Source organism: Pantherophis guttatus, chromosome 15, assembly GCF_059756535.1.
Source record: "Pantherophis guttatus breed Tessera chromosome 15, ASM5975653v1, whole genome shotgun sequence".
Taxonomy (NCBI): domain Eukaryota; kingdom Metazoa; phylum Chordata; class Lepidosauria; order Squamata; family Colubridae; genus Pantherophis; species Pantherophis guttatus.
Genome location: NC_142077.1, coordinates 9,661,151 through 9,686,030, shown reverse-complemented (window position 1 = coordinate 9,686,030; position 24,880 = coordinate 9,661,151). Strand labels below are relative to the sequence as shown.

At 44.1% G+C, this 24,880-nt stretch overlaps 1 protein-coding gene across 1 annotated transcript; it reads right to left on the bottom strand.

The window, feature by feature from the left end:
• Positions 1–307: 307 nt before the first annotated feature.
• Positions 308–21,883, bottom strand: LOC117657318 (protein-arginine deiminase type-3-like). Its single transcript, XM_060690264.2, has 16 exons — positions 21,570–21,883; positions 18,183–18,384; positions 13,852–13,924; positions 13,513–13,574; positions 12,945–13,062; positions 11,910–12,035; positions 11,315–11,493; positions 10,739–10,842; positions 10,509–10,620; positions 9,048–9,155; positions 8,255–8,409; positions 7,701–7,842; positions 5,425–5,518; positions 4,138–4,232; positions 1,907–2,068; positions 308–643 (listed from the first exon to the last, which is right to left on the bottom strand). Exons 1-16 carry the CDS (start codon positions 21,659–21,661, stop codon positions 410–412), a joined length of 2,058 nt encoding a protein of 685 aa, XP_060546247.2. The 5' UTR covers positions 21,662–21,883; the 3' UTR covers positions 308–409.
• Positions 21,884–24,880: the final 2,997 nt, after the last annotated feature.

Here is a 24,880-nt window from a genome sequence, read left to right as displayed (position 1 = left end):
AAAAAAAAAAGTTGGCCACGCCCACTCAGTCATATTAACCCCCCCACAAACCACACCCACAGAACCGGTAGTAACAAATTTTACATTTCACCACTGGTGTGTGGATAAGGAGAAGGTTTAGAGCATCCTGCCTGAACGTAGCTACCCTCTGTTCTTTTCGGTGATTGGCGAATACAACTAACAACATTTTGGCAACCTGATAACGTTTAGAGATGAGAAAGGCCTTCTTGGATACTGGAGAAAGTCTAAATCACAAGAGAAGCTTGCAAGCACCTTCATATAACAAAAGAAAGAGGAATCACCCAGGAATTCTTGGAAAAGTTATTGGATTTCCTGAGGAAGTACAGGACAAGATCCACAAGGACTGTCTCATCATCTTCATTGGGTGGAAAACAAACTGATGAGGCCCTCAAGGCCTCATGTTCCACCACTTGAAGGAAAAGGGCTTCCGGCGGACATTTGTGCCACAATGAACATCGCCATATTTGAGGTAGTAAGTTCCGTAGTCATCGATGAAATTGCAGGACAACCCTAAAGGCTCCAGGAGACGTCGGACCTCTTTCTCCAAGCAGCATTGGCCGTCAATGATGGGTCCAAACGGCTTTGGGATGCCCAGGTGTTTCCCCAGAACAATCATATTTACCTGCAGAAGGGACATAACCATTGGTCTAATAGGTTAGATTGCAATCAGTTCTCATGATTTTTGTACCCTAGTGAAATTCAACGGCAAGGAGACCGATATGTTTTAACTGTCCACTTCTCCATCTACTTTTAAAGTCAAGACGGTTATGTCCTTAACGAGGGACAACTAATTAAGCTTTGATTTGCCATCTGTATCCCAGCACCTTCAGTGGGATTGTATGGCTTCACGTTAGAGCTTGTTCAGAAAGAAATGAACACAAGACACAGCTCTGGATTCACCCAATATTTTGAGTCTATAGAGATTCTCTGTCCTCTAGGTCATGGTTGTCCCAAAGATGCTTTTTCAGGAGGCAACTGGACTTTCTTGTTTTTTCTTTTGAAGACGTTTCGCTTCTCATCCAAGAAGCTTCTTCAGCTCTGACTGGCTGGTGGGGAATGGAAGGATTGATACTCCTTGCAGACAGCTGGTCATTTGCATCCTTTTTGAGGGTCATCGAGGCCACCTGGAGATTTATCTGTGTCCTCAGGGTCGTCTGAGTTGTGCTCCTGGTTCCTGTAGTCTGCAATTCTTTTTCCTCTGGAAATCCATTCCACCTCCCACACCCTCTAAAAGGATGCAAATGACCAGCTGCCTGCAAGGAATATAAATCCTTCCATTCCCTACTATCCTGTCAGAGCTGAAGAAGCTTCTTGGATGAGAAGCGAAACGTCTTCAAAAGAAAAACTTGCCTCCTGAAAAAGCATCTTTCGGACAACCAATATTTAGAGTCAAAAACACCTCTTAGGGCAGGGGTCCTCAAACCCTGAGCAGTGGCCTACTCAGAATTGGGCTGACTGGAGCACACGTGCACGTATGCACACAGGTCACACAAGTGATGAGCCATTGGGCACTTGCCTCCATGTCAGCTTGCCACTCATGCAAATTGAGCTGCACGTGTTTGTGCCAGCCCACCCCTTGCTCAAGAGTTGCGTGCGCGCTGGCCTGCCACTCACGGAGCCCAGTTCCCCTCTTCTCCCCACAGCTGGGCCAGCAAGCCCCAAAGGATTGGTTGGCTTAAGAGTTTCTTGTGAGGTGTGAATCCACACCATCCTTGCCGTGAGAAGAGTTGGCAACCTGGAGGTCAAAACTGGTTCCCGGTGAGATGCCCTCTGCTTCTCCAAAGGAAAATTGAAGTTAGATTAAGCTGAACCTTTGACTGGTAGGGCCTGCTAGATCACTTCTTGGCTGGTTCTTCTCGAAACACATTTGGGACTGGAGTCTTACCATGTCTGGGAAATAAGCATCAGCGGGATCCTTGAGCACTTCAGAAACGGAATACTTAGGAAACGGGAGATGAGACTGAAAAAGCTGAGGTATCTCAACAATGTCTTTCTCTGTCAGACCCAGCTCCTCCTTAAGGGTTTTTCTGTTCCAATCAATATACTTCTGAAAAGGGAAGAAAGAGAAGCTGCAGTGAAAAGGAAGGAATAGGGATAGGCCATACTTAATGTTTCAGTGTCCACAAAGTGAGTTCAATGAAATTGAATCAACAACATCGAATTGTTAACTATGGCATACAAAACCTTTGCCAGACCAATTCTCGAATACAGCTCATCTGTCTGGAACCCGCACTGTGTATCAGACATTAATACAATTGAGCGAGTCCAGAGGTATTTCATGAGAAGAGTCCTCCACTTTTCTGCTCACAACAGAATCCCTTATGCACCAGGCTTGAAATTTTGGCCTTGGACAACCTAGAACTACGCCACCTTTGGTCTGACCTAAGCGTAGAACACAAAATTATCTACTGCAATGTCCTATCTGTCAATGACTACTTCAGCTTCAACCACAATGATAGACGAGCACACAATAGATAAAAAATCAAGGTAAACTGCTCCAAACTCAATTGCAGAAAATACGACTTCAGCTACAGAGTGGTCAATGACTGGAATGCACTACCTGACTTTGGTTCCTTCCTCAAACCCCAAAAATTTTAACTTTAGATGGGCTACTGTTGACCTCACCCCATTCCTAAGAGGTCCGTAAGGGGGCGTACATAAGCACCCCAACATGCCTACCGTCCCTGTCCCACATTTATTCGTACTCATTTCCTGTGTTCATGTCCATGTTTGTACTTAAACCTGTTTTCTCGTACATGTTTGACAAACTAAATAACCCTCCCCCCTCCCATAACTTCAATGCAGGTAGTCCTTGCCTTACGACGACGATCGAGCCCAAAATGCATGTGGCTAAGTGAGAAATTTGTTACGTGAGTTTTGCCCTCTTTTACGATTTTTCTTGCTGCATTTTTTATGGGAATCAGTGCGGTTGTTAAATTAGTAACACAGTTATTATGTGAATCTGGTTTCCCCGTTGCCTTTCCTTCTTCGAAAGTCGCAAAAGGGGATCGATCACATGACCTCCAGGGTACTGCAACTATCATAAAAGTGTGCCAGATGTCAAATATTTAAATGTAAATCATGGGGATGCTTCAACGGTCCTAAGTGTGAAAAATGATCCCTAAGTCACTTTTTTCAATGCTGTTGTAACTTTGAATGGTCACTAAGCAAACCTATAAATCCGGATTGCCTATAATCCCTGGAAGTTTTAGAATTTGACCCTGTTTTGCTACCAGAGGATCTACAGAATAAGATGATCTACTTTCCATGTCCAGAACAGGAAAACTGAGACCAGAATTAATAGCACACGATGCCGTTTTTTAAATTTGAGGTTAAATCTAAAGACATTTTTTCCCAAGATCAGGTCTGTGGAACAGAGCTTATGAGGGATGTGGATTCTCCATTTCTGGTGTGTTTTTTTTAAAAAAGAAGCTGGACAGCCCTTTCTCACGAATGGTTGGATTGGCAAGATAAGGTTGGACTATCGTAGTTAATCAGCTTGTCTCTGCATCCATCACATTTCCCACCACTGTCTCTTATTAGATTTCTGGAGATTGTTGCTCATCCAGGTCATAGTTATCCCAAAGATGTTTCTTTTTTCAAGAGGCAACTGGACTTCCTGGTTTTCCTTTGAAGATGTTTCGCTTCTCATCCAAGAAGCTTCTTCAGCTCTGACTGGCTGGTGGGGAATGGAAGGATTGATACTCCTTGCAGTCAGCTGGTCATTTGCATCCTTTTTGAGGGTCATCAAGGCCACCTGGAGATTTATCTGTGTCCTCAGGGTCACCTGAGTTGTGCTCCTGGTTCCTGTAGTCTGCAATTCTTTTTCCTCTGGAAATCCATTCCACCTTCCACACCCACTAAAAGGATGCAAATGACCAGCTACCTGCAAGGAATATAAATCCTTCCATTCCCTACTATCCTGTCAGAGCTGAAGAAGCTTCTTGGATGAGAAGCGAAACGTCTTAAAAAAAAAAAAACAGAGAGCCCAGTTGCCTCTTGAAAAAGCACCTTTGTCTCTTACTAGCATCTGAACAAAACAATGAATAATCCCCTAGTCCTCTTCGTTGGATCACTCGGTCTCCAGATTTAATAGCAGAATAGATGGGATCTTACCTGGCACTTGTCATTATACTGCCGTAACAATCTGTCAGCAATAATTTCTGATATGGAACGGGGCTTATGATCCTGTCCACCCTGGAATTCAAGTCCTGTTCAGAAAAAAAGGAAAATGATTTGTTTTTTTGGTGTGCGTGTGTCTTTTAATCTCCAGTTAGAAGTCCAGTGCTTGGTTTAACAGATTAACAGAGTTGGAAGGGACCTTGCAAGTCATCTAGTCCAACCCCCTGCCCAAGCAGAAAAGACCCTACATCTGCCTCTACCTAGGATCGAATTCACAACCTCCTGATTGTGAGGTAAGAGCTCCAGCAGCTGTGATCTGATGAAAGGGACTATTGTAAGTATTCTATAATATAAAAATGTTTATTTTAGCAGTGTAAACACAGAGTTCCCCAACATGTCTGTCTTTCTGGGGGGCATTTCCATGGTCCAGTTGGCATGGCCCACAGATTGGGGACCCCTGGTTTAGAGCCTCACTTGTTCCCATTGTTGTGGTCCGCCAGCAGCCTGTGGAGCTGTCAGCGGAGTCGGACAGTGAGGAGGCTGAGGAAGAACATGGGCCAGTCCTGGAGGCTGGGGAAGGCCCGGATGAGGGCTCTGCGTCGGAGGCAGAGATGGAGCCAGGGCCATCGGGGAGTGATGTGCAGACTCCAGAGCCTCCAGAGGCTGACAGCAGAGAGGCAGAGGAACAGGAGGAGCCTGTTCCTAGTGCATGTATGAGAAGAGCTGCCAGAAGGCAGGAGCAGCTAAAACAGAGAGGATGACTCGGGAGTAAGGCCAAGAGATGATTGGCCCCTCCCATAAGGCTTAAAAAACCAGCAACAGCTCTTGGGTTCTTTGTCGGAAAACAACATTGAGAGAATTTGCTTCTTGTTTCACTGTATTCGTTTCTTGGCGGGGTCTTCTGCTTCTGAACTTTTGCCAAGAAAAGCCTTTGGCAGTTTGCCTAATTATATCAAGGTCGGCGATAAACTGAGGAATGTTGTTTTGAAGAATTTGCTTTAATTTAGTTTGGACTACGCTGAGAATGAGTTAATTCTCAACTGTTCTAATAAAGTCTGTTTGTTTTCGAATTGTTTGCATTTAATACTAACTACTTGGGCCTGGGTCACAACACCCATTGGGGAGAAAGACCATATTGGAAGGGAGAAAACACAACTCCTTTTAATGCAATGATTGACTTCATCCTTTTCACAACAAGGGACCTGTTTGCAATCTTTTTTTCCCCAGTTATCTTTCATTTCAGTTCTGATCTCCTGCAGAGGAGACGATGAATCACCCGACCTTCAAGCATTTTGGCTTTCCCGTGTCCTTCCTTTTCCTTCTCTTCCAGCAGTTTGAAGCAGGCTCTCGGGCTGGCCAGCAGCAGGCGGAAACCCTGGAACGAGGGAGTAAGAAAGGGAGTAAAGCAGGTAGGACAGAGAGAAGTCTAGCAGCCTAAAAATTAGAATTTAGCAGCTTAGGAGAAGCTTCATGCAGGGCAGACAGCCGGAAACAGCTGAACAGACACTTTGACCGTCATAACAGGTTTTCGTCCATCGCACATGTGAAGAGAAGAGTGGTAAGTTATTTCAGCCTTTTCTCATGTCAAGCATTTTAGGGAAGAGGTAATCTGTGATGGAACTCTGCTGTTTAATCAGTTCCAGTTCTTGGTCTGTGCAAGCCCTAGAGTGTTGTGGCCCGTCAGCGGCCTGTGCTTACTCGAGAGTAAGGCTTGGGGCTAATTGGACACTCCCCTAGTCTATTTAAGGCTATTTAAGGAAGGATGACGACTGAGGCAATTTGCAGGGAACAACTCTGTTCATATCCCTTCGCGTCTTGATTCCAGAAATGTTTGATTCGGCTCTTGTTTCTCTCTTGTCAGTTTTCCTGCAAATTGCTTCTGGGCATTCTGCCAACCACAGTAAGATTACGGTTATCTGAAATACTGTGCCTTAGAATTGAGTTATTATTCTTTGGATTCTTGTCGGCTGTTAATGAAGTTAAATTAACAGCCCTTGTTCAGAAAACACTGATTTAAACTGTACTTATGTTCGAACAATTACTAAGAAAGCTCATTAGTAGTCCTTAATTAGTAAACTAAGGTTTGTACGGATTTTGTGTGTGCTGCATTCTTTGGGGTCCGTAGCTGGGGCAGAACATAGAGATTAACAGCTGGATCAAAAATCCACCTTGAAAACAGTCACCTGTTCAAACCTTAGGATCTTATTCCTTCTGAATATCCCTCCTCTGGGTTGGACTAGAAGACCAAGGTCCCTTCCAACTCTGTTATTCCTTTGGTAGCAAAGCAGGCTCTGCATTCAGTTAGAACTTCAGTGAAGCTCCCTAAAAGAGCTCAGAATTGCAATATACCAATCGGTCGTCCCAAAGGAGCTTTTTCAAAAGGCAGCTTGGCTCTGTCTTTCCTTGAAAACATTTCCCTTTTCATCCAAGAAGCTGCTTCAGTTCTATCAGCCGTTCTCTGTTCTATCTTCAGTTCTAAGAACCGTGGTGGCGCAGTGGTTATAATGCAGTACTGCAGGCTAATTCTGCCGACTGCCAGCAGTTCGATTCTCACCAGGCTCAAGTTTAACTCAGCCTTCCATCCTTCAGAGGTGGGTAAAATGAGGAGCCAGATTGTTGGGGACTCTCTAAACCGCTTAGAGAAGGCTGTAAAGCACTGTGAAGCAGTATATAAGTCTAAGTGCTATTGCTATGAGAAGCAAAAGTCCAGTGGCCTTTTGAAAAAGCGCCTTTGGGACAATCATGATCTGGATGACTGAAAACTTTCATATATCAGTGTGAGTTGATTTATAGACCTAATAGACCTCCAGGCTCTTAAGAATGGCAAGTTGAAATATTTGGTTAGGCCAATTATTTTGAGGGGATAAGAGCAGGGGTGAAATCCAGCAGGTTCTGAAAAGTTCTGGAGAATGGTAACAGAAATTTTGAGTAGTTCAGAGAACTGGCAAATGCCACTTCTGGCTGGCCCCAGAGTGGGGTGGGAATGGGGATTTTGCAGTATCCTTCCCCTGGAGTGGGAAGGGAATGGAGATTTTGCAGTATCCTTCCCCTGCCATGCCCACCAAGCCATGTCCACAGAACCGGTAATAAAAAATTTTTGATCTTTCTCGGGTGCGGAGAAAAGTGACCTTGTGAAGGGACTGAGCCTGCTGCTCAACTTGGAATCCGAGAGGCTTCCTTTCCACCCAGCCACTGGCGCACAGCGCCGGAAAGACCTCCGGTCGCTGCCGCCATCTTTGCGCATCCGCAGCTTTCTTCTCACCAGCTGAAGGAGTTTTCGGCGCCCTGCAGTCAGGCGGCTAAAATAATTCTTTGCTCCTGTCAGTTTACCATCCGATGGACGCGTCAGGTGGGCGAGTGAGCAGTGACCGGGGACCGGTTCGGGGGTGTGGCCTGGCTGCCGTTATTACCGGTTCGGAGAACTAGTTCCTAAAGTTACTACCTGTTCGGTAGAACAGGGCAGAACCGGTAGCAACCCACCACTGATTCTGCCTCCAAAGCTGCCTTGACATCACTTAAAGCTCTTTCAAGTTTGAAAGAAGGGTTGGGATCCATACCTTCTGATCTGGAGCAGGTACAAAGGTGAGGAATTCATCTACATGTCCCACATAGAGCCAATCCGTGTAGAGTTCAATGGGAGATTGTACAACTTGGTGGTAGAGGAAGTCCTTGACAAGTTTGGACATTGGGTTATTGTTCCTAAAAAAAAAAAAAAAGTGGGATCTGAATTCTTATGGTGTGCTAAACCATGATTTGTTAATGTACCAAAACTGATCGATTCACACCACCCTAAGTCATAACAGTATGCATTATAAGATAAGCCACCATGATCAATGTTTTACTACCAGAGAACCGGTAGTAAAAAATGCTTTAAAAAAGTTTTTAAAAAGGTTCCCAAGCTGGCGCACCACAGCTGATTCCTCCCCCACTGTCCTACTTACCTTCCCAAGCCTCTTTTACTGCGCATGCGTGCGCACAGCGCACCTTTGGTGCATGTATGCACGCAGCACGCATTTTGGCACACAATGTACATGCGCAGCCAGCGAATCGGTAGCAAACGGGTTCAGATTTCCCCACTGGAATGTTCTTATGGTTTCCAGTCATCACTTACCTAGGAAAAGATGCCCCTATTAGGATACGCCCAAGGGGATATTCCTTATGTTTGACGTTCACCGGAGGGCTGACTTCAAGATTCCCAAATGAGTCCAGGCTAGAATCAGACTCCTCGGAGTTTAGTTCCCGTTTTACATACCCAAAATCTGGACCCTTGAGGGGAAAACGAACAGCTGTGTCAAACACACTTTATTCAATCTTCTTTTTATCCATGCTGTATTTGTGAGATTGAGTTAGATAAAAGTAAAGGTAAAGGTTCCCCTCGCACATATGTGCTAGTCTTTCCCGACTCTAGGGGGTGGTGCTCATCTCTGTTTCAAAGCCGAAGAGCCAGTGCTATCCGAAGACGTCTCCGTGGTCATGTGGCTGGCATGACTCAACGCCAAAGGTGCACAGAATGCTGTTACCTTCCCATCAAAGGTGGTCCCTATTTTTCTACTTACATTTTTTTCTTACATTTTTTTTTTGTTTTACATTTTTTTTAAGGAATGGGACCTCACCCCGTTATCTGGCACTAGGGATTCGAACCGCTGAACTACTGACCTTTCGATCGACAAGCTCAGCATCTTAGCCACTGAGCCATCGTGTCCCTGATTTGAGTTAGATAAATGCATGTAAACCTTGCTCCAGTCTTTCTGAGCTATCAATCTCATCTTTCATGAAGAGAACATCAGTAAGGCAATCATGAAATTTGATGTTTTTATGAATAAGTGTTGAGTATAAATGCAGAACTGTGATTTTTCAACAGCCAAGATCAAAGCGGGGTGGGGAGGAGGGGGGAAACCACTTACCAAAACCTCCTTAAAGGGGAAATCTTTGAGCCCTCTGTTCCTTGGGGAGTCAAAGACAACCGGAAATGTTTTGTGGGGAGCCTGGATGTACCCAAACTCCATCTCATCCTAAATTGACAGAAGAGTTGAAATAAAATTAAAAAGGTGTCACCTGTTTATAGATGATAGAAAGTTATGTTTGGATTTCAATCTGTTGAGACGCAAAGCAAAGCAATTCAGGATTGTTTACTACAGTTACTTTTTTTTTACAAAAATGTTTTAGGCATAGTTTTGAGGGATCCAGGCTACTCTCTGAACTGGCTTGTTTTCTTGCAGCTTGTTTTCTTGTTTCATTACCCAAACTAGCAAGATCAGTAAGCACCCCCATAGTCATCCTTGTCAGAATATTCATGACTGGGAAGACACGGTAACAAGGTCAGCCAATGAATAGGCATAGCAACCAAGTCAGCCAATTGGGAGCTGAGACAGACTGGAGCCAAGGCGTGTCTTAGTCTGCAGCTTCTGATTCTGTGCAGAGAAGAGAAACTGAAACCAGTGTGTGTGTTAAGCTCACTGCCGTACTCTGTGTGTGAACATGTCTGCTGATCTGAGCTGAAGAATCAACTGTTGGTATTGTAAATATACTTTATGTGTTATTATGAATATAAAGAAGTTAATGAATCCAGCTGATTCAGTTATCTGTGTATGCTTCTGGATTTGATTTTTGCAAGAAACTCTGATAATCCTTCTCCTCTCTGCATACTCCACTCCCTTCTAGCACCGATGAAGTTAACTAGCTGGTTAATGAAACATCTGCAAGAAAACAAGGAAGCTCAGAGAGCACCAAGGACCCTATAGTTTTCCTCCTCTTCCTCTCTGCACATCCCAAACCTCCTAGCACTGATGATTTTGCCTAATTAGGGTCATGAAATGTCTGCAAGAAAGCAAGGAAACTCAGAGAGCACCAAAGACTCCTCATGTCAACCCTGACCTACAAATATTCTTTATTGGCATAGTTTTTAATTGCAACAGTGTGAAAATAATTGGGAACCGTGAATATGGATAAGAATTTCAATTGAATCTTTGATGTTATCACACCAATGGATGATGCTACATAGCATTGATTAAAAACATCTCTGGAGAACTACAGGAGTGGTGCAGTGGCCTAAAGGTGGATCTCTCGCCTCACAATCAGGAGGGCTGTGAGTTCGATCCTAGGTAGAGGCAGATATTTCTCTCTCTGGGCACAATGAGAATATATCTGCTGAACAAAACTGCATTGGCAACAGGAAGGGCATCCATCCATTAAACACTCTGCTAGCTACATTCAGTTGCCCAAACTCCACCCCACAAGGATTTATGGAGTCATTAAAAGATGAGGATGATGTACAGGATAAGAACTACCCCAGTTTCTTCTCCAGTAGGATCAGGATCTCGTTTGGCAGACCACTTATCCCAAACAGCCTCTCGTCTGTGACCTACCTGGATCCATCTGTCGCCTCGATTTTTCTCTTCTGGGCAGATAATATATTTGCATCCAGCTTTTATGGCAAGCTTCCTTATATGTTCCACAAAATCCTTATTGTCACCAACACTGTACATTCAGAAGAATAGATGGAGATGTTAGAAGACAGAAATAGAGGAGAGAGAAGGGTGTTAACGGTGGGTGTACGGGAAACTTCACCCATGTAAGTTGGTCCATGACTCCTTACCTGCAGACGTAAACAGAAACTGGCTGCAAAGTGTTTGGGGTCATAATCCATGGAGCAACCCGGAAGACCAATGTATCCGTGAAAATGGAAGTTTCTGGGACCTCCTGAAGTAGGAAAATACAGGAGATGAGGACCAAGAAATATGTTGAATTCCAGAAAGATGCCTCTAAACATTTAAAAGTTACAAGATTTAGGAGTACAGAGCTAAGCTTGGAGTAAAAATACAGAAAGAGAGGTACACCTTCTCTTTAGTTCAGGAAAGGAAGAGGGGTGAGAAAGAAACTCAAGATAATACCATCTTGATCCTCTTTACTAAAGGAAATGTAAATTTAAGATTTCAAGATTCTGTTCATCGTACTTTCTACAGTAATAAAATAGAATTCCTATAGTTTTTTTGGATCTGTTTCCTGATCTGCCTTCCCTTGAATAGCTGATAAATGAAAAAGAAGTGAAGAAGGTCCTAGAGAGAGGTCCTATGATGAAGATTGGAAAAGCATTCCAGATGCTTTCTCAGTTTCCCTGTCAAAGGTGCTTCTTTCCCACTCTTCCCCATGTTCTCTTTGATGTTCTCCATACCTTCTTGGCGGGCTCCAGGAGTGAAGCGTGGAAAGTGACAAGCCCTGAGAAGTCAATGTCAGGAAATTTCAGCCCTTCCACGTAGAAAACACTCTCCACTTGACCAAGGTTCCGTTTCACATGGTAGGAGATTTTTTCGGATCCTAGAACATGTTTGTAATATCTCTGTTCCTTCTTGTCTGTGAATCAAAACCCAATCTTGTTATTCATTTAGTTGTTTCTTGAAAACAAAGTTACATATCTTCATCCAGATCTGGCAGTTTGAGGCAATCTGCGTAACTAAACCCAAGCACATTAACCCTTTGAGATCCAAAGGAACTTGTGGTTGGTTATCATTGGTGACCAGAGAGCTGGTCAAATTTTTGATCTGTCGTAACAAAATTATGGACCTCCTTTTTGGTGCAGGACGAGGAAGATAGGTATCGGCTTGATTCTCTCGAAAATACTCCCTTGTTTTCTCTAGGTGAGGAGCATAGAAAGGAAATCTGGGCTCCATAGTTACTTAAAAGAATCTACAATAAGCGTTCTCCTTTGGGTCTTGGCTTCATCTGCCTATGGCCTGGAGCCCAACGGCCTGCTGGCCTTCAACACTTACCTTGAGCGTAGAAGACTCCCACTCTGTCACAATCAGCTTTCGAGATGTGGAGAGTCAGCTGGTAGTTTGCAAAAACTTCATTAGGTCCCTGAGTTGTCAGGATCATACGGGACATGTCCTGGAGGTCTAAAAGGAGAACCAATTCAATTCCAATTGAGCCAGAAACTCTTGACTTCTGGCCTCACGCTTTCATTAACCACAATCTGGCTTTAGTTTGGTTGATGAGCTCAGCTATTCACAATTTTTTACTTGTCTGATCATGAGACCACGGCATGACCATACGATAATTTTGGGATATTATATAGGCCATCAAGCACCCATTCTGTGACCAGCGTAAATGCAACTAGTTTCTGTGGTTCGCCAGCAGCCTGCAGAGCTGGCAGTGGAGTCGGACAGCGATGAGGCTGAGGAAGAATATGGGCCAGTCCTGGAGGCTCGGGGAGTGATGTGTGGACTCTGGAGCCTCCAGAGGCTGACAGTAGAGGCAGAGGAACAGGAGGAGCCTGTTCCTAGTGCATGTATGAGAAGAACTGCCAGAAGGCAGGAGCAGCTAAAGCAAAGAGGACGACTCGGGAGTGGGGCCAAGAGATGATTGGCCCCTCCCATAAGGCTTAAAAGACCAGCAACGGCTCTTGGGTTCTTTGTCGGAAAACAACGTTGATAGTCTTGCTGCACTTATCTCTCTCTTCTGCTTTTGAACTTTTGCCAAGAGAAGCCTTTGGCAGTTTGCCTAATTATACCAAGGTTGGTGATTAGACTGAAGAATTTGTGTTTGTTTTAATTTAGTTTGGACTACGCTGAGAATGAGTTAATTCTCAGCTGTTCTAATAAAGTCTGTTTGTTTTGGAACTGTCTGCGTCGATTACTACCTACTTGGACCTGAGTCACAACCCTAGTCATAAGCTAAGGTCTATCTGTACTTCAGCACCGTGTCCTTCCGTTACAACACTGCTTTTACAGATTGTGGATGTTGAAGTCCACACCTCTTCAAGCTTTGGAGGATGAGAAAAACTGCCAATGAGTGCTGCTGCCTACCTTGCTTGGACGTCAGCTTGGTGTCCTTGTTGTCTTCCTCGTTGGCTGTCGGATTGTCTCGGTCGCAGTTCACCAAGAGAATGGCACCTTTTCCATCTGGCCCCCATGTCCACTGATCCTGCAAGGATGGGAAGCCATGTCAGGGTGGACATCAGCAAAGATGGGGTCCCTCTTTGGCTCTGCCTCCCCTCAGCCAGTATTTGTTCCTCTTCCTCTTTGTGGAGGCTATGAAAAATGACCACCTTCTTCTCCAGAAGCTGCCAGAAGAGCAATCTGGGGTCTCGGGAGCCCTTGTGAAAAGCAGCATCTGCTTTCCAAGACATCCAGCGACCATTTTATTTATTATGTATTTATTCATTACATTTAGATGATTGTAATTAGCCGAGTGAGTTCATTACAGCATCACCCCAGCCAGGTGTGTCTCAGATGTGTTCGCAAATCCCATCCTCCCCTGCCAGCAGGAGAAACGGCCCACAAAGCCATCAGTTCCCCAACCTCTCTGCATTACATTACAAATATTTTCATCCCCGTCATTCTACCCCAACCAAAAATCTTATTTTAATTTAACCTTTTGCTTCCCTCCTCTGGTCACCATTCCCAAACGGTTTATATCAGCATCCAAGGACATTTCTGCAGCAGGAAAACAAAGAGGGGAGGAGGGTTTAAAACAAAGAAACTTTTAAATTATTCCCACCCAAAGCCTCTGCTTGCACCCCAGTCTCATTTTTTCTGTAAGAAAAGTATATTTCAGGCCATGTTGATTAGTTGTCTGCTTTTTCTTTTTTCCGTGTTCGATCCCAGTCTGATCAGGACAGGATTCACTGATTCAGATTTGCTGAGTTATAGCCTCCCTCCCCCCAATTCACCCTTTGGGCTGTGCCACAGCTCTGCATCCCTGCCAGCTTACCTATGCAGGTAATATGCAGAATCGCTTTGGCGATGGGGACCTTGTCGTTACATTCATAGTACGAAACTCTGATCTGCAATATACCATCAAACAGTAAATTTAAGTCAATGGATATTGGGGGTGGCACCCCTTAAAATTCTCCCTCTTTAACACACCTCTGTTTTCAACTTTATAATCTATTCTTGTAAAAAGTTTTTTTAAAATTTTTTTAACAAAGAGACAAACACACACATATTTTTTCTGAACAGAGTATTGGCCGGATCAGAAATTTAAACAATTTTTCAATTCGTGTATTCCCTTTTGCCATAATATTTTTCTTTCTTTTCCCCCCTTTTTTAAAAATCCGTATTGCCCCCAACTTTATAATCTATCAGGATGCCTCTGTACAAAGGAACATTGAATTGGGAAATTTCTAATTTGCTTCTTGGTGGATAAATAGCAATAACATTTAGACTTATATACCACTTCACAGTGCTTTACAGCTCTAAGTGGTTTACAGAGTCAGCCTCTTGCCCCCCAGCAATCTTGGTCCTCATTTTACCAACCACGGAAGACCGGAAGACTGAGTCAACCTTGAGCCAGTCAGGATCAAACTGCTAGCAGTGGGCAGAGTTAGCCTGCAATACTGTATTCTAACTATTGGGAGGAAGGAAGGAAGGAAGGAAGGAAGGAAGGAAGGAAGGAAGGAAGGAAGGAAGGAAGGAAGGAAGGAATAGCACTTAGTCTTATATACCGCTTCACAGTGCTTCACAGCCCTCTCTAAGCAGTTTACAGAGTCAGCCTCTTGCCCCCTACAATCTGGGTCCTCATTTTACCGACCTCGGAAGGATAGAAGGCTCAGTCAAACCCGAGGCGCTGAGGATCGAACTGCTGGCGATCAACAGTCAGCAGAATTAGCGTGTAATACTTCATTCTAACCACTGCACCACCATGGCTCTAATGAACCTTACCTTGCATTTTTATTTATTTTATTTATTTTATTTATTTATTTATTTATTAAATTTATATACCGCCCTATTCCTAAGGGACTCAGGGCGGTGAACAGCGAACGATAAAAATACATGTAATACAAACGTTAATAAAGAACCAATTAAAATATACTAAACACTCTGGTCCTAGATAATTCAAGACATCCCAGTTTAAAATAAAATCAAAAAAGCAATATAAAGGGAAAGTTAGGCCAGGCCGGCCTGCTGAAACAGGAATGTTTTGAGGGCACGGCGGAAAGTGCGCAGATCCGGAATCTTCTGTATCTCTGGGGGGAGCTCATTCCAGATGGTGGGTGCCCTCACAGAAAAGGCTCTCCCCCTGGGGGCCGCCAGTCGACACTGTTTGGCTGACGGCACCCTGAGAAGCCCCTCTCTATGGGAGCGTACTGGGCGGTGAGAGGCTATTGGTGGCAGAAGGCGGTCTCGTAAGTACCCCGGTCCTAAGCCATGGAGCGCTCTAAAGGTGGTAACTAAGATCTTGAAGTGGTAACTAATTATCTCAGCTTTTAAAACAGTTCTTCCATTGCATCTTGACAAGGAACCTACCAAATGAATTCCTTTTTTTGTCTCCCTATCTAGAATTCTCCACTGATTTCTGTTGCCAGGTGTAAGCACTTCATCAATATCTGAACTTAATAAACCAGGCTTATTGTGGAATAACAGAGTTGGAAGGGACCTTGGAGGTCTTCTAGTCCAACCAGCTGATCCCCTTGCTCAAGACCCTATACCCGTGATGACGAACCTATGGCACGTGTGCCACCTGTGGCACGCAGGGCCATATCTGTGGGCAGACAAGTGTTGTCCGAGTTCAGCTCCAGCACCCATGTGTGCGCCGGCCAGCTGATTTTCGGGCCTTCCGGGCCCACTGGAAGTCAGGAAACGGGCCATTCCCAGCCTCCAGGGAGGTGGGGAAGGCTGTTTTTGCCCTCCCCAGGCTCCAAGAAAGCCTCTGGAGTATGGGGAGGGCGAAAAACAGGCCTACCGTGCCCACTGTGCCATTGCGTGCCAAAAGCGGGGGTTGTATGGGGGGGTGTCATGAATGCATGCACGGCAGGTGGGGCGCATTGAATTATGGGTGTGGGTGTGCGCACGCGCGACCCCCCTGTGCTCCCCCTGCTTTTGGCACGCGATGGCAAAAAGGTTAGCTATCGCTGCCCTATACCATTTCAGACAAATGGTTGTCCAATCTCTTATTAAAGGGTCATTCCGTGTCAAATGGTCCGATTTCAGAAAAGTGGCCAGCTCGACCATCACGGATTTTGATGAAATTTGGTGTGAACATGCACACAAATCCCCAATGAACATTGGTAAAGTGTTACATTTGCCGATGCAATACTTGCGGAGATATAGTCATTTGTTTGACCCCCCCATACCGCAGCCTTCAACAGTATGATTCTGAGGTTTCAGCAACTTTGAGACATGCCGTATTTTTCGGAGTATAAGACGCACCTTTTTCCCCAAAAAAAGAGGGTGAAAATCTGGGTGTGTTTTATACTCCGAATGCAGCCCTGCCCGGCTTCTCAAATGGACGTTTCAGAGGCTGAAAAAAGCATCAGAAACGACGCTTCAGAAAAGAAGCCGCCAAACAGAGCTTCAGAGGCTTTTTTTCTGAAGCTGTTTTGGAGGCTTTCAGAGGCAGGAAAAAAAAGGGGAAAAAAAGCAAGGCACAGAGCTTACAACCAAGGAACCTGTTGCTAAAATTCACCTCTGGGAACAGCTGATTGGGGGTATTCCAGGAGGCCGACCCACTTGCCAATCAGCTTTTTTCTTATTTCCCCCCCCAAAAAGCCACCCTGAGTCTTCGGAGAGGGGAGGCATATAAATTGAATTAATTAAATTAAATTAAATTAAATTTTCCTCCCCAAAAACTAAGGTGCGTCTTATTTATTTATTTTATTTTATTTATTTTATGCAATTTATATGCCGCCCTATCTCCGAGGACTCAGGGCGGCTCACAATGATAAAATGCATAGTTCCTTATTAAAACGATATAAAATAAAAATCCAATTTAAAACAGTTTAAAATTCATTAAAAAAACCCCATCAGTCCAGGTGCATCTTATACTTCGAAAAATACGGTAATATCTCCGGCAATATTTTGTTGAGAGAAACAACACTTGGCCATCTTGTACAACTTGTTGTGCTCTATTAAACAAAATAGTAAAAAACAATCTCATGAGCGATCTCCATCTAGATAATTTGGAGCAAAGTTGGCCAAAAATGACTGGACTGCAGTCATTTTCGGCCAACTTTGCTCCAAATTATGGTATCTAGATAGAGATCGCTCAAGAGAATGTTTTTATTATTTTGTTTAATAGAGCACAACAAGTTGTACGAGATGGCCAGGTTTTGTTTCTCTCAACAAAATATTACCGGACATATTATGTCTCAAAGTTGCTGAAATCTCAGAGTCATACTGTGGAAGGCTGAGGTATTGTTGTGGCCCATCAGTGGCCTGTGCAGCTGGTGGCTGATTCGGACAGCGAGGAGGCTGGTGTGGTGCTGCGCCAGCAGCCTGTGTAGCTGGCACTCGAGTCAGACAATGAGGAGGCTGGAGAAGATGTGGTGCCAGAGGCGGGGATTCAGCCAGGGCCTTCAGAACCTCCAGAAGCTCCCATAGGTGAAGAGGAAGAAGAGGAGGAGCCTCTTCTCGATGCACGGGCGCGCAGAGCTGCCAAAAGGCAGGAGTGGCTCCTCAGGAGGAGGTCTCCTCGAGAGTAAGGCTTGGGGCTAATTGGCCACTCCCTTAGCCTATTTAAGGAAGGACGAGGACTGAGGCAATTTGCAGGGAACAACTTCGTTCACTCTCCTTCGCGTCTTGATCTTAGTTCTCTGCAAATTGCTTCTGGGCTTTCTGCCAACCATAGTAAGATTACGATTATTTATTCTTTGGATTCATGTAGGCTGTTAAGAAAGTTAATTAACAGCCTTTGTTTGAAAAAAAAAACTGATTTAATTTAGTAAACTAAGGTTTGTACAGACTTTGTGTGTGCTACATTCTTTGGGGTCCCTAGCTAGGGCAGAACAGGTATGGGGGTCAAACAAAATATCTCTGCAAGTATTGCATCGGCAAACGTAACACTTTACCAATGTTCATTGGGGACGTGTGTGCATGTTCACACCAAATTTCATCAAAATCCACGATGGTCGAGTTGGGAGCCTGAGACCACTTGACATGGAATGATTCCAAAATCTCCAGTGTTGGAGCACCCAGGACTTCTGCAGCCAAGTCATTTCGTTGGTTTATTTATGGTGATTTTGTTCAGGAAATCCATTTGTAGGTCTAAAAGGAAGCCTACAAATCCCAGGATCTGCAATCTTTGGCCTATGTTTCTATCCTCACCTTTTCGTCATCGACTTGGTCGCTTGGTGCATCCATGGTGGCGCTGAACTTGACGGTTCGGTCCAGCGGCCATGTTGAGTCATGGCAGGAAACCTTCGATTTTGACGGTTTTGTTGATTTTGTCATGTGATCTTCGATTTTGTAGATGTTCAGGCCGTGGGTGGCCCAGATCTTGAAGCAGGTCGCAGCCCTCGGGGCTGCCCTAAAAGAAAGACGCTGTTTGTTGCAAAACTGTTCCCATTTAAGTCATAAAAGAGATTTAAAATATGCAGTTTCTTCCCCACCTGCCTTTAATGCCTTCTGTCCCAAGAATAGTTCTGTTGGTTCATTACCAAACTTCCGCATAAATACGGGTAAGATCTGACTATTAATGTCCAATTTTGACTGAAGGAATAAGGTGCTCCCCTCTAAAATATCGTAGCAAATTCTATCCAGTCTGACAAAAACTGGGAATCTACCCCTAATGAATTTGGCAATGGAGAATTGACTTCCAGAATGCTGTTTTGGTCACCTCTGGCATATTGAAGCAGTGAAAACAGAATTGAAAGTGTGTTTCCAAGCTACCTTCTCCAAGCTAACCTGACCCAGGTAAATTCCTTCAACAATCCCAATTAGCAATTCTTTTAAACTGGGAATACTTCCTGATGTCTATGGAGATTCTCAATCATCCAAGTCCATGGTTGGTTATCCTGAAAATGTGTTTTCCCAAAAGGCAAGTGCTGTCTTGCTGTCATCTTCGAAAACGCTTCGCTCTTAGAAGCTTCTTGGATGAGAAGCGAAATGTTTTCCAAGAAAATAAGAAAGTCCAATTGCCTTTTGGAAAAAAAGCACCTTTGGAACCAATTCTTCCTGATGTGAAGATGCGGTGATGGGCAAGTGTTGAGCATCTCTGCAGGAAGACCAGTAGATTGTCCCCTGAATAATTATGACTATATTTTATCTTTTGCACTGAGAAGTGGTGAAAACTTGACATTGTAGAAACAGACGCTGGGAGACGAGAATTAACACATTTAGTCTGCATTTAGCTGCCTTTTTTTATTGTCCGTTTCCTGCTCTGTCTGTCTTCCCTCTCCACATTTAGTTCCCTTCTAATCCGAATTTAGTTCTTCGGTTTTATAAAGCGGTTCTCCAGGTTTTTCTGCATTGTGCGTGGTCAAAAAACAAAGGTAGAAAGAAGATCTATAAACTTGTTTTTAAAAATGAGAAGGAAATGGGTTTTATACAGGGGTGAAATGCTCCCAGTTCCGACCGGATCACCTGATCCGGTAGCGATGTTTCCGGCCTCTGGAAGGCCTCCAGGGGGATGGGGAAGGCTGTTTTTTGCCCTCCCCAGGCTCCTAGAAAGCCTCTGGAGCCTGGGGAGGGGGAAAAACGGGTTTACCGGGCCCACCATATCATCGCATGCCAAAAGCAGGGGGAAGTGTGTGGGGGGGTCACATGCGCATGCACGGGAGGGCGGGGCACATTGAATTATGGATGGGGGCACCCACACCCGCAACCCCCTCACACTCCCCCCACTTTTGGCATGTGACGGCAAAAAGGTTAGCCATTACTGCTCTAGTACATAACCAAACAGACAGTGTCATTTTTTTAAAAAAAAAGTTGGATTAATAGTTCATATGAAATCTACATTATATACATACATATATATATACACATCTTCAACTTCCTTATAAACATTAATTATTTTTATTTCTGTTATCTTTCCACCCATACCATTTATCCCACACCGCATAGTATTCTTTTTCCTTTAATTCTAAGGTTAGTTTATTCATTTCAGCACATTCAAATATTTTTTGAATAATCAATCCCTCTGGTGGTAAGTTATGTTCTTTCCAATATTGCGCAAATGCAATTCTTGCTGCTGTGAGTATATGGAGAATCAAATAATTTCTTGTTTTTTTTATCATACTTGGTTTTTAGTATACCCAGGAGAAATGTTTCCGGAATTAACTCAGTTTGGCAGTTTGTTAAATCTTGTAAACAGTGTTGTATTTTGCTCCAATACTTCTTCGCTTCGGGACATAGCCACCACGCATGAAAGAAGGTACCCTGGTGGTGATTACACTTCCAACACTTGGGACTTAGGTTCGGGTATATTTTAGCCAGTCTTGCTGGTGCTAGGTGCCAACGATATAGCATTTTATATTGATTTTCCTTGTATGCTGCCAATTTTGTTAATGTATAATTTTTATTCCAAATCGTTTCCCATTCATCTAAGTTTATATTGTGCCCCATATTTTTGGCCCATGCTAGTGTTTATTCAGCACATCCGTGCGCACATACACATTCACCCCTGCGGCAACCACAACAACCCCTTAAGAAGCCCAGTCTAAAACTGACAGGTGTTACTTTAATAAATCATGACAATTACAGTAACCACAGATAGCAGCATTTTTAAAAAAATAAATAAATCACCAAATAGAAAGAGGAAGAACTTAAATATTGTTCAGTTTTGCCATGATTCCCATCCAAGTTTGAGATAACTAACTGAATGACCTAGGACAGGGTCAGCAACCTGTGGCTCTGGAGCCGCATGTGGCTCTTTCACCCCTCTGCTGCGGCTCCCTGTCACTCAAAATATGCGTCACAACCGCCAATGTGCAAAAACCGCCAGCACGCAATTGAGCTTTTCAATTTGAGCTTTTCAACACCCCCCAGTAGGCCAACCATGGATAAATCCAAGAGAAGAAAAAAGTTTCAGAAGAAAGCAGAATGTTTAATTCAACTACTTAGGCTAGTTTTGTGGCCGCTCAAGAAATAGGCAGGCACAGGAAGGGTTTTGTGGCTCCCGGTGTTTTCCTTTCTGTGGGAAATGGGTCCAAACGGCTCTTTTGAGTGTTTAAGGTTGCAGACCCCTGACCTGGGATATTTTATCCCATCCCATCCTATTTTTGCTAACGAGATGGGTTGTGTTGCCATCAATTTTGAATGGAAATTCAATGGGGCCCTTCCCTTCTCTCTGTGAAACCAAGCACTTTTTTCCTGCTGCCTGTCAGGAAACGCCTTGAGATAGCAAAACAAATGATAGCATCGCCCATTACCCTTGCAGATTACCTGGTCGATGACTTCCTTGCAAACACGGAGGGATATTCAGAAATCTGGGCATGGGGGGGGGAGGTTTCTTTCTTTCTTTTTTTGAGATACCTCACTCACTTCTAGAGATGCTTTCAGACTGTTTAGTGAACCACTCCCAACATCTCCCCACCCCCCGCACCCCGCCCGGCAGTTAAGAGTTGGGAAATGAAAAGACGCATGCCTTAATCTTTTTCTCTGTTAAATGTTTTTCTCTGTTCGCCTTCTGCGAAACTGAAAGGATCTTTTAAGTTCTTCTTTTCTTCTGTAAAATCAGAAAACATTGTGTAATAGGAATGTCCACATGCTTACCCATGGATGTCCAGGAAGAGCTCGGTGCCCAGAATATGGACAGTGCTGATAACCTTCTCCGTTGAAAACCGGACACACCTTTGCTTAGCCATGCTCGGGGATTTTTTTCCCCAGTCCTCCAAGGAGAGTTTGCTGGCTCTGGAATAAACATCCCTGAGCTGGAAGAAGAGATTTAAAAGGGGGAAAGGATGGGGTGGGTACCTGCTCAGCTCCTCTATCTTGCCATCTGATAGGCTGGTGCATATCTAATCCCTCCTCCTGGGCTGGGGTGGCTGATTTGGGAGCTGGCAGCCCATGTTCTCACCCAAAGAGAGTTATCAGCTTCCACCCCAGGGAGGAGGAGGAGGAAGTAGCCAGAAGACGTGGAGACTTCCTAGAAAGTAGCCCGACTCTTGACTGAGACAGATTCATTCATTTGTTTGTTTTTGATTTCTATAATGCCGAGGTGGCGCAGTGGTCAGAGTGCAGTACTGCAGGCTATTTCTGCCGATTGCCAGCTGACTGCAGTTTGGCAGTTCCATTCTCACCAGGCTCAAGGTTGACTCGGTCTAACATCCTTCCGAGGTGGGTAAAATGGGGACCCAGATTGTTGGGCGGGGGGGGGGCTGATAGGCTGACCCTGTAAAAACCAACGGGGGAGCCAGATTCACTGAACAACTGTGTGGCTAATTTAAGAACTGCAGTGATTCATTTAATAACTCTGGCAAGAAAAGTCGTAAAATAGAGCAAACGTCTCACTTGGCAGCAGGAATTTTGGGCTCAACTGTTGTCGTAAATCGAGGGCTACCTGTAACACACACACACACACACGCACACACACACACACACACACACACAAGCACACACACACACACAGAGGGTTTTTTTTGACAATTACACTAATGCTAGAAGGTGTTGAATGTACACCCATGGTTCTTTTCCAACAGCTTTAAGGAGCGATGATGAAATTTGCCAGCTTCTGTTACGCCAATTAGCACCTTCTGTGAGATAAAACAAAAATTATTTCCCGTCAAGTCAGGAGGTGGCCATTTTAAGAGGCTGCCTTTGCTTTGAAGTTTTTGATCTCCCTTTCAGATCATCTTTGGGAAAGACAGACAATAGCCATAGCTTCCTGGTCAGTGGTGGGTTTCAAAAAAATTTACTACCGGTTCTGTGGGTGTGGCTTAGTGGGTGTGGCGTGGTGTGGCTTGGTGGGCGTGTCTTGGTGGGCATGGCAGGGGAAGGTTACTGCAAAATCCCCATTACCTACCAATCAGCTGGAACTTGGGAGGCAAAGAATAGATGGGGGCGGGGCCAGTCAGAATTTTTACTACCGGTTCTCCGTACTACTCGAAATTTCTGCTACCGGTTCTCTAGAACTGGTTAGAACCTGCTGAAACCCACCTCTATTCCTGGTGTGCCTTTCTCTGATTGATTCTCTTCTGGAGATTAGACATTTATTTATTTATTTATTTATTCATTCATTCATTCATTCATTCATTCATTCATTCATTCATTCATTCATTCATTCTTCCATTAAAAAAGAGAGAAGCCAATAAGCGAACCCAGTGAAGGTTGGACTGATAGGAGATGTTTATAGGGCATGTCAAATTTTTCAACTTTCAATTTTCAAACATTAGGGGTGCTCAAAGGTTGTGACATGCCTTGGAGATTGTAAAGATATTTTGGTTATTTTAATATAATTTAGATGTGCTTGGTAAATAACTACGTAAGTACCATAACTTTTTAACATTTAAGTTTTTTTTTTCCATTTCACAGGTTCAGCCGTCTTTCTCTTTTTGTTAAATGTTATTTTGTCTGAGAGTATTAATACTGCTGGCCTCGATTCCTGTGAGCGTGATAACTGATTGTAATGGCTTCTAAAAAAAGAACAAGACTGGGAATCTGTAAGTTTGTCAATTTTCTATACAATTCAGTTCTCAAGGTGATTTAGGAGTAAATAGCTCTGCTCATAAACCCCATAATCCACCATCTGTTTCTCCCCATATGGCCCTGGGTTTCTGACACCTTGGAGATGCCATGACCTGCAGTGGAGATATGAAGTTAAGAGGCCACCTTGACTCTTGAAGACTAGTAGACCTTGATGGAGTTGTCCACTCCCTTGTCAAAGGGACACAGGGCCATCACAACATCTTACGATCCTGAATTTCACAGATTTATTGTTCAAAAAAAACCCCCACTTATTTTGTTTGTCCAATAAGCTTGATGGGATGACCCTAATTTTAACGTTTGGCAAGAGAGAAGAAAACCTTCTCCAGATCTTCTTTATCAACATTTCTTTTGCTAAGCAAGGCTGCTGTTAAACTAAGTCGCGCCCAATTTCACAACCTTTTTTTTTTTTTGGCCATGCTTGTTAAACGAATCACTGCAGTCATTAAGGGAATCGTGCAGTCATTAAACGAATCAGGCTTGCCCCATGGACTGCTCGTTGGAAAGCTGCCTGGGAAGGTCGCAAACGGCAATAACCTGACCTCTGCAACTATTGTACATACATGCCAGTTGCCAAGCACCCAAAGCAGGGGTGAAATGTAAAATTTGTTACTACCGGTTCTGTGGGTGTGGCTTGGTGGTGGTTGTATAATGTGACTGGGTGGGCGTGGCCAACTTTTTTTTTTTTTAACTTTTCAAAGCATTTTTTCTAATGCTTTGAAAAGCCTCTGCCGATCAGGGAACTCAGCTGGGATCGTCAGAGAGGCTCTTTAAAAAATGCCTCTGCCGATCAGGAAACTCAGCTGGGATTGTCAGGGACTTTTCAAACCATTTTTTTTACCACCTTTTCGGCCAAGACGTTGCAGAAAAAAATGCTTTGAAAAGCCTCTGATGATCCCAGCTGAGCCGCACGATCATCAGAGGCTTTTTTTTTTTACTTTTAAAAGCATTTTTTGTGGGAAGAGGTTGTAGAAAAAATGCTTTTAAAAGTAAAAAAAAAAGCCTCTGATGATCATGCATGGTGGGGGGGAGGGCGCAGGGATTTTTGCTACCGGTTCTCTGAACCACCCGCCGCCATCGCTACTGGATCGGGTAATCCGGTCCGAACCGGGAGCATTTCACCCCTGGCCCAAAGTTTAATCACGTTGCAGCAGTCGTAACTGCGAGGACCGGTCACAAGTCATTTATTTCAGTGCCTTTGTAACTTAGAACAGTCACTGAACAGATGGTGATAAGTCTAGGACTATCTGTACGTACTATAAACTCTATATTGCTTGCTTATTGTACCCTCATGAGAGTCTTTTCTGATTTATTGAGTCATAAAGCATTTCACGTAATGTAACCCAGTTGTAATGTAATGTAACGTGCCTGTTGCTGAAGAG

Excerpts from the sequence above, each read along its gene's own strand:
- LOC117657318 (XM_060690264.2), bottom strand. The coding sequence starts at position 21,661 with ATGGCTAAGCAAAGGTGTGTCCGGTTTTCAACGGAGAAGGTTATCAGC. Across the intron at positions 11,494-11,909 it reads GGGAGTCTTCTACGCTCAAG|ACAAGAAGGAACAGAGATAT; the intron begins GTAAGTGTTGAA and ends TTTGATTCACAG. Across the intron at positions 644-1,906 it reads ATGCTTATTTCCCAGACATG|GTAAATATGATTGTTCTGGG; the intron begins GTAAGACTCCAG and ends TCCCTTCTGCAG.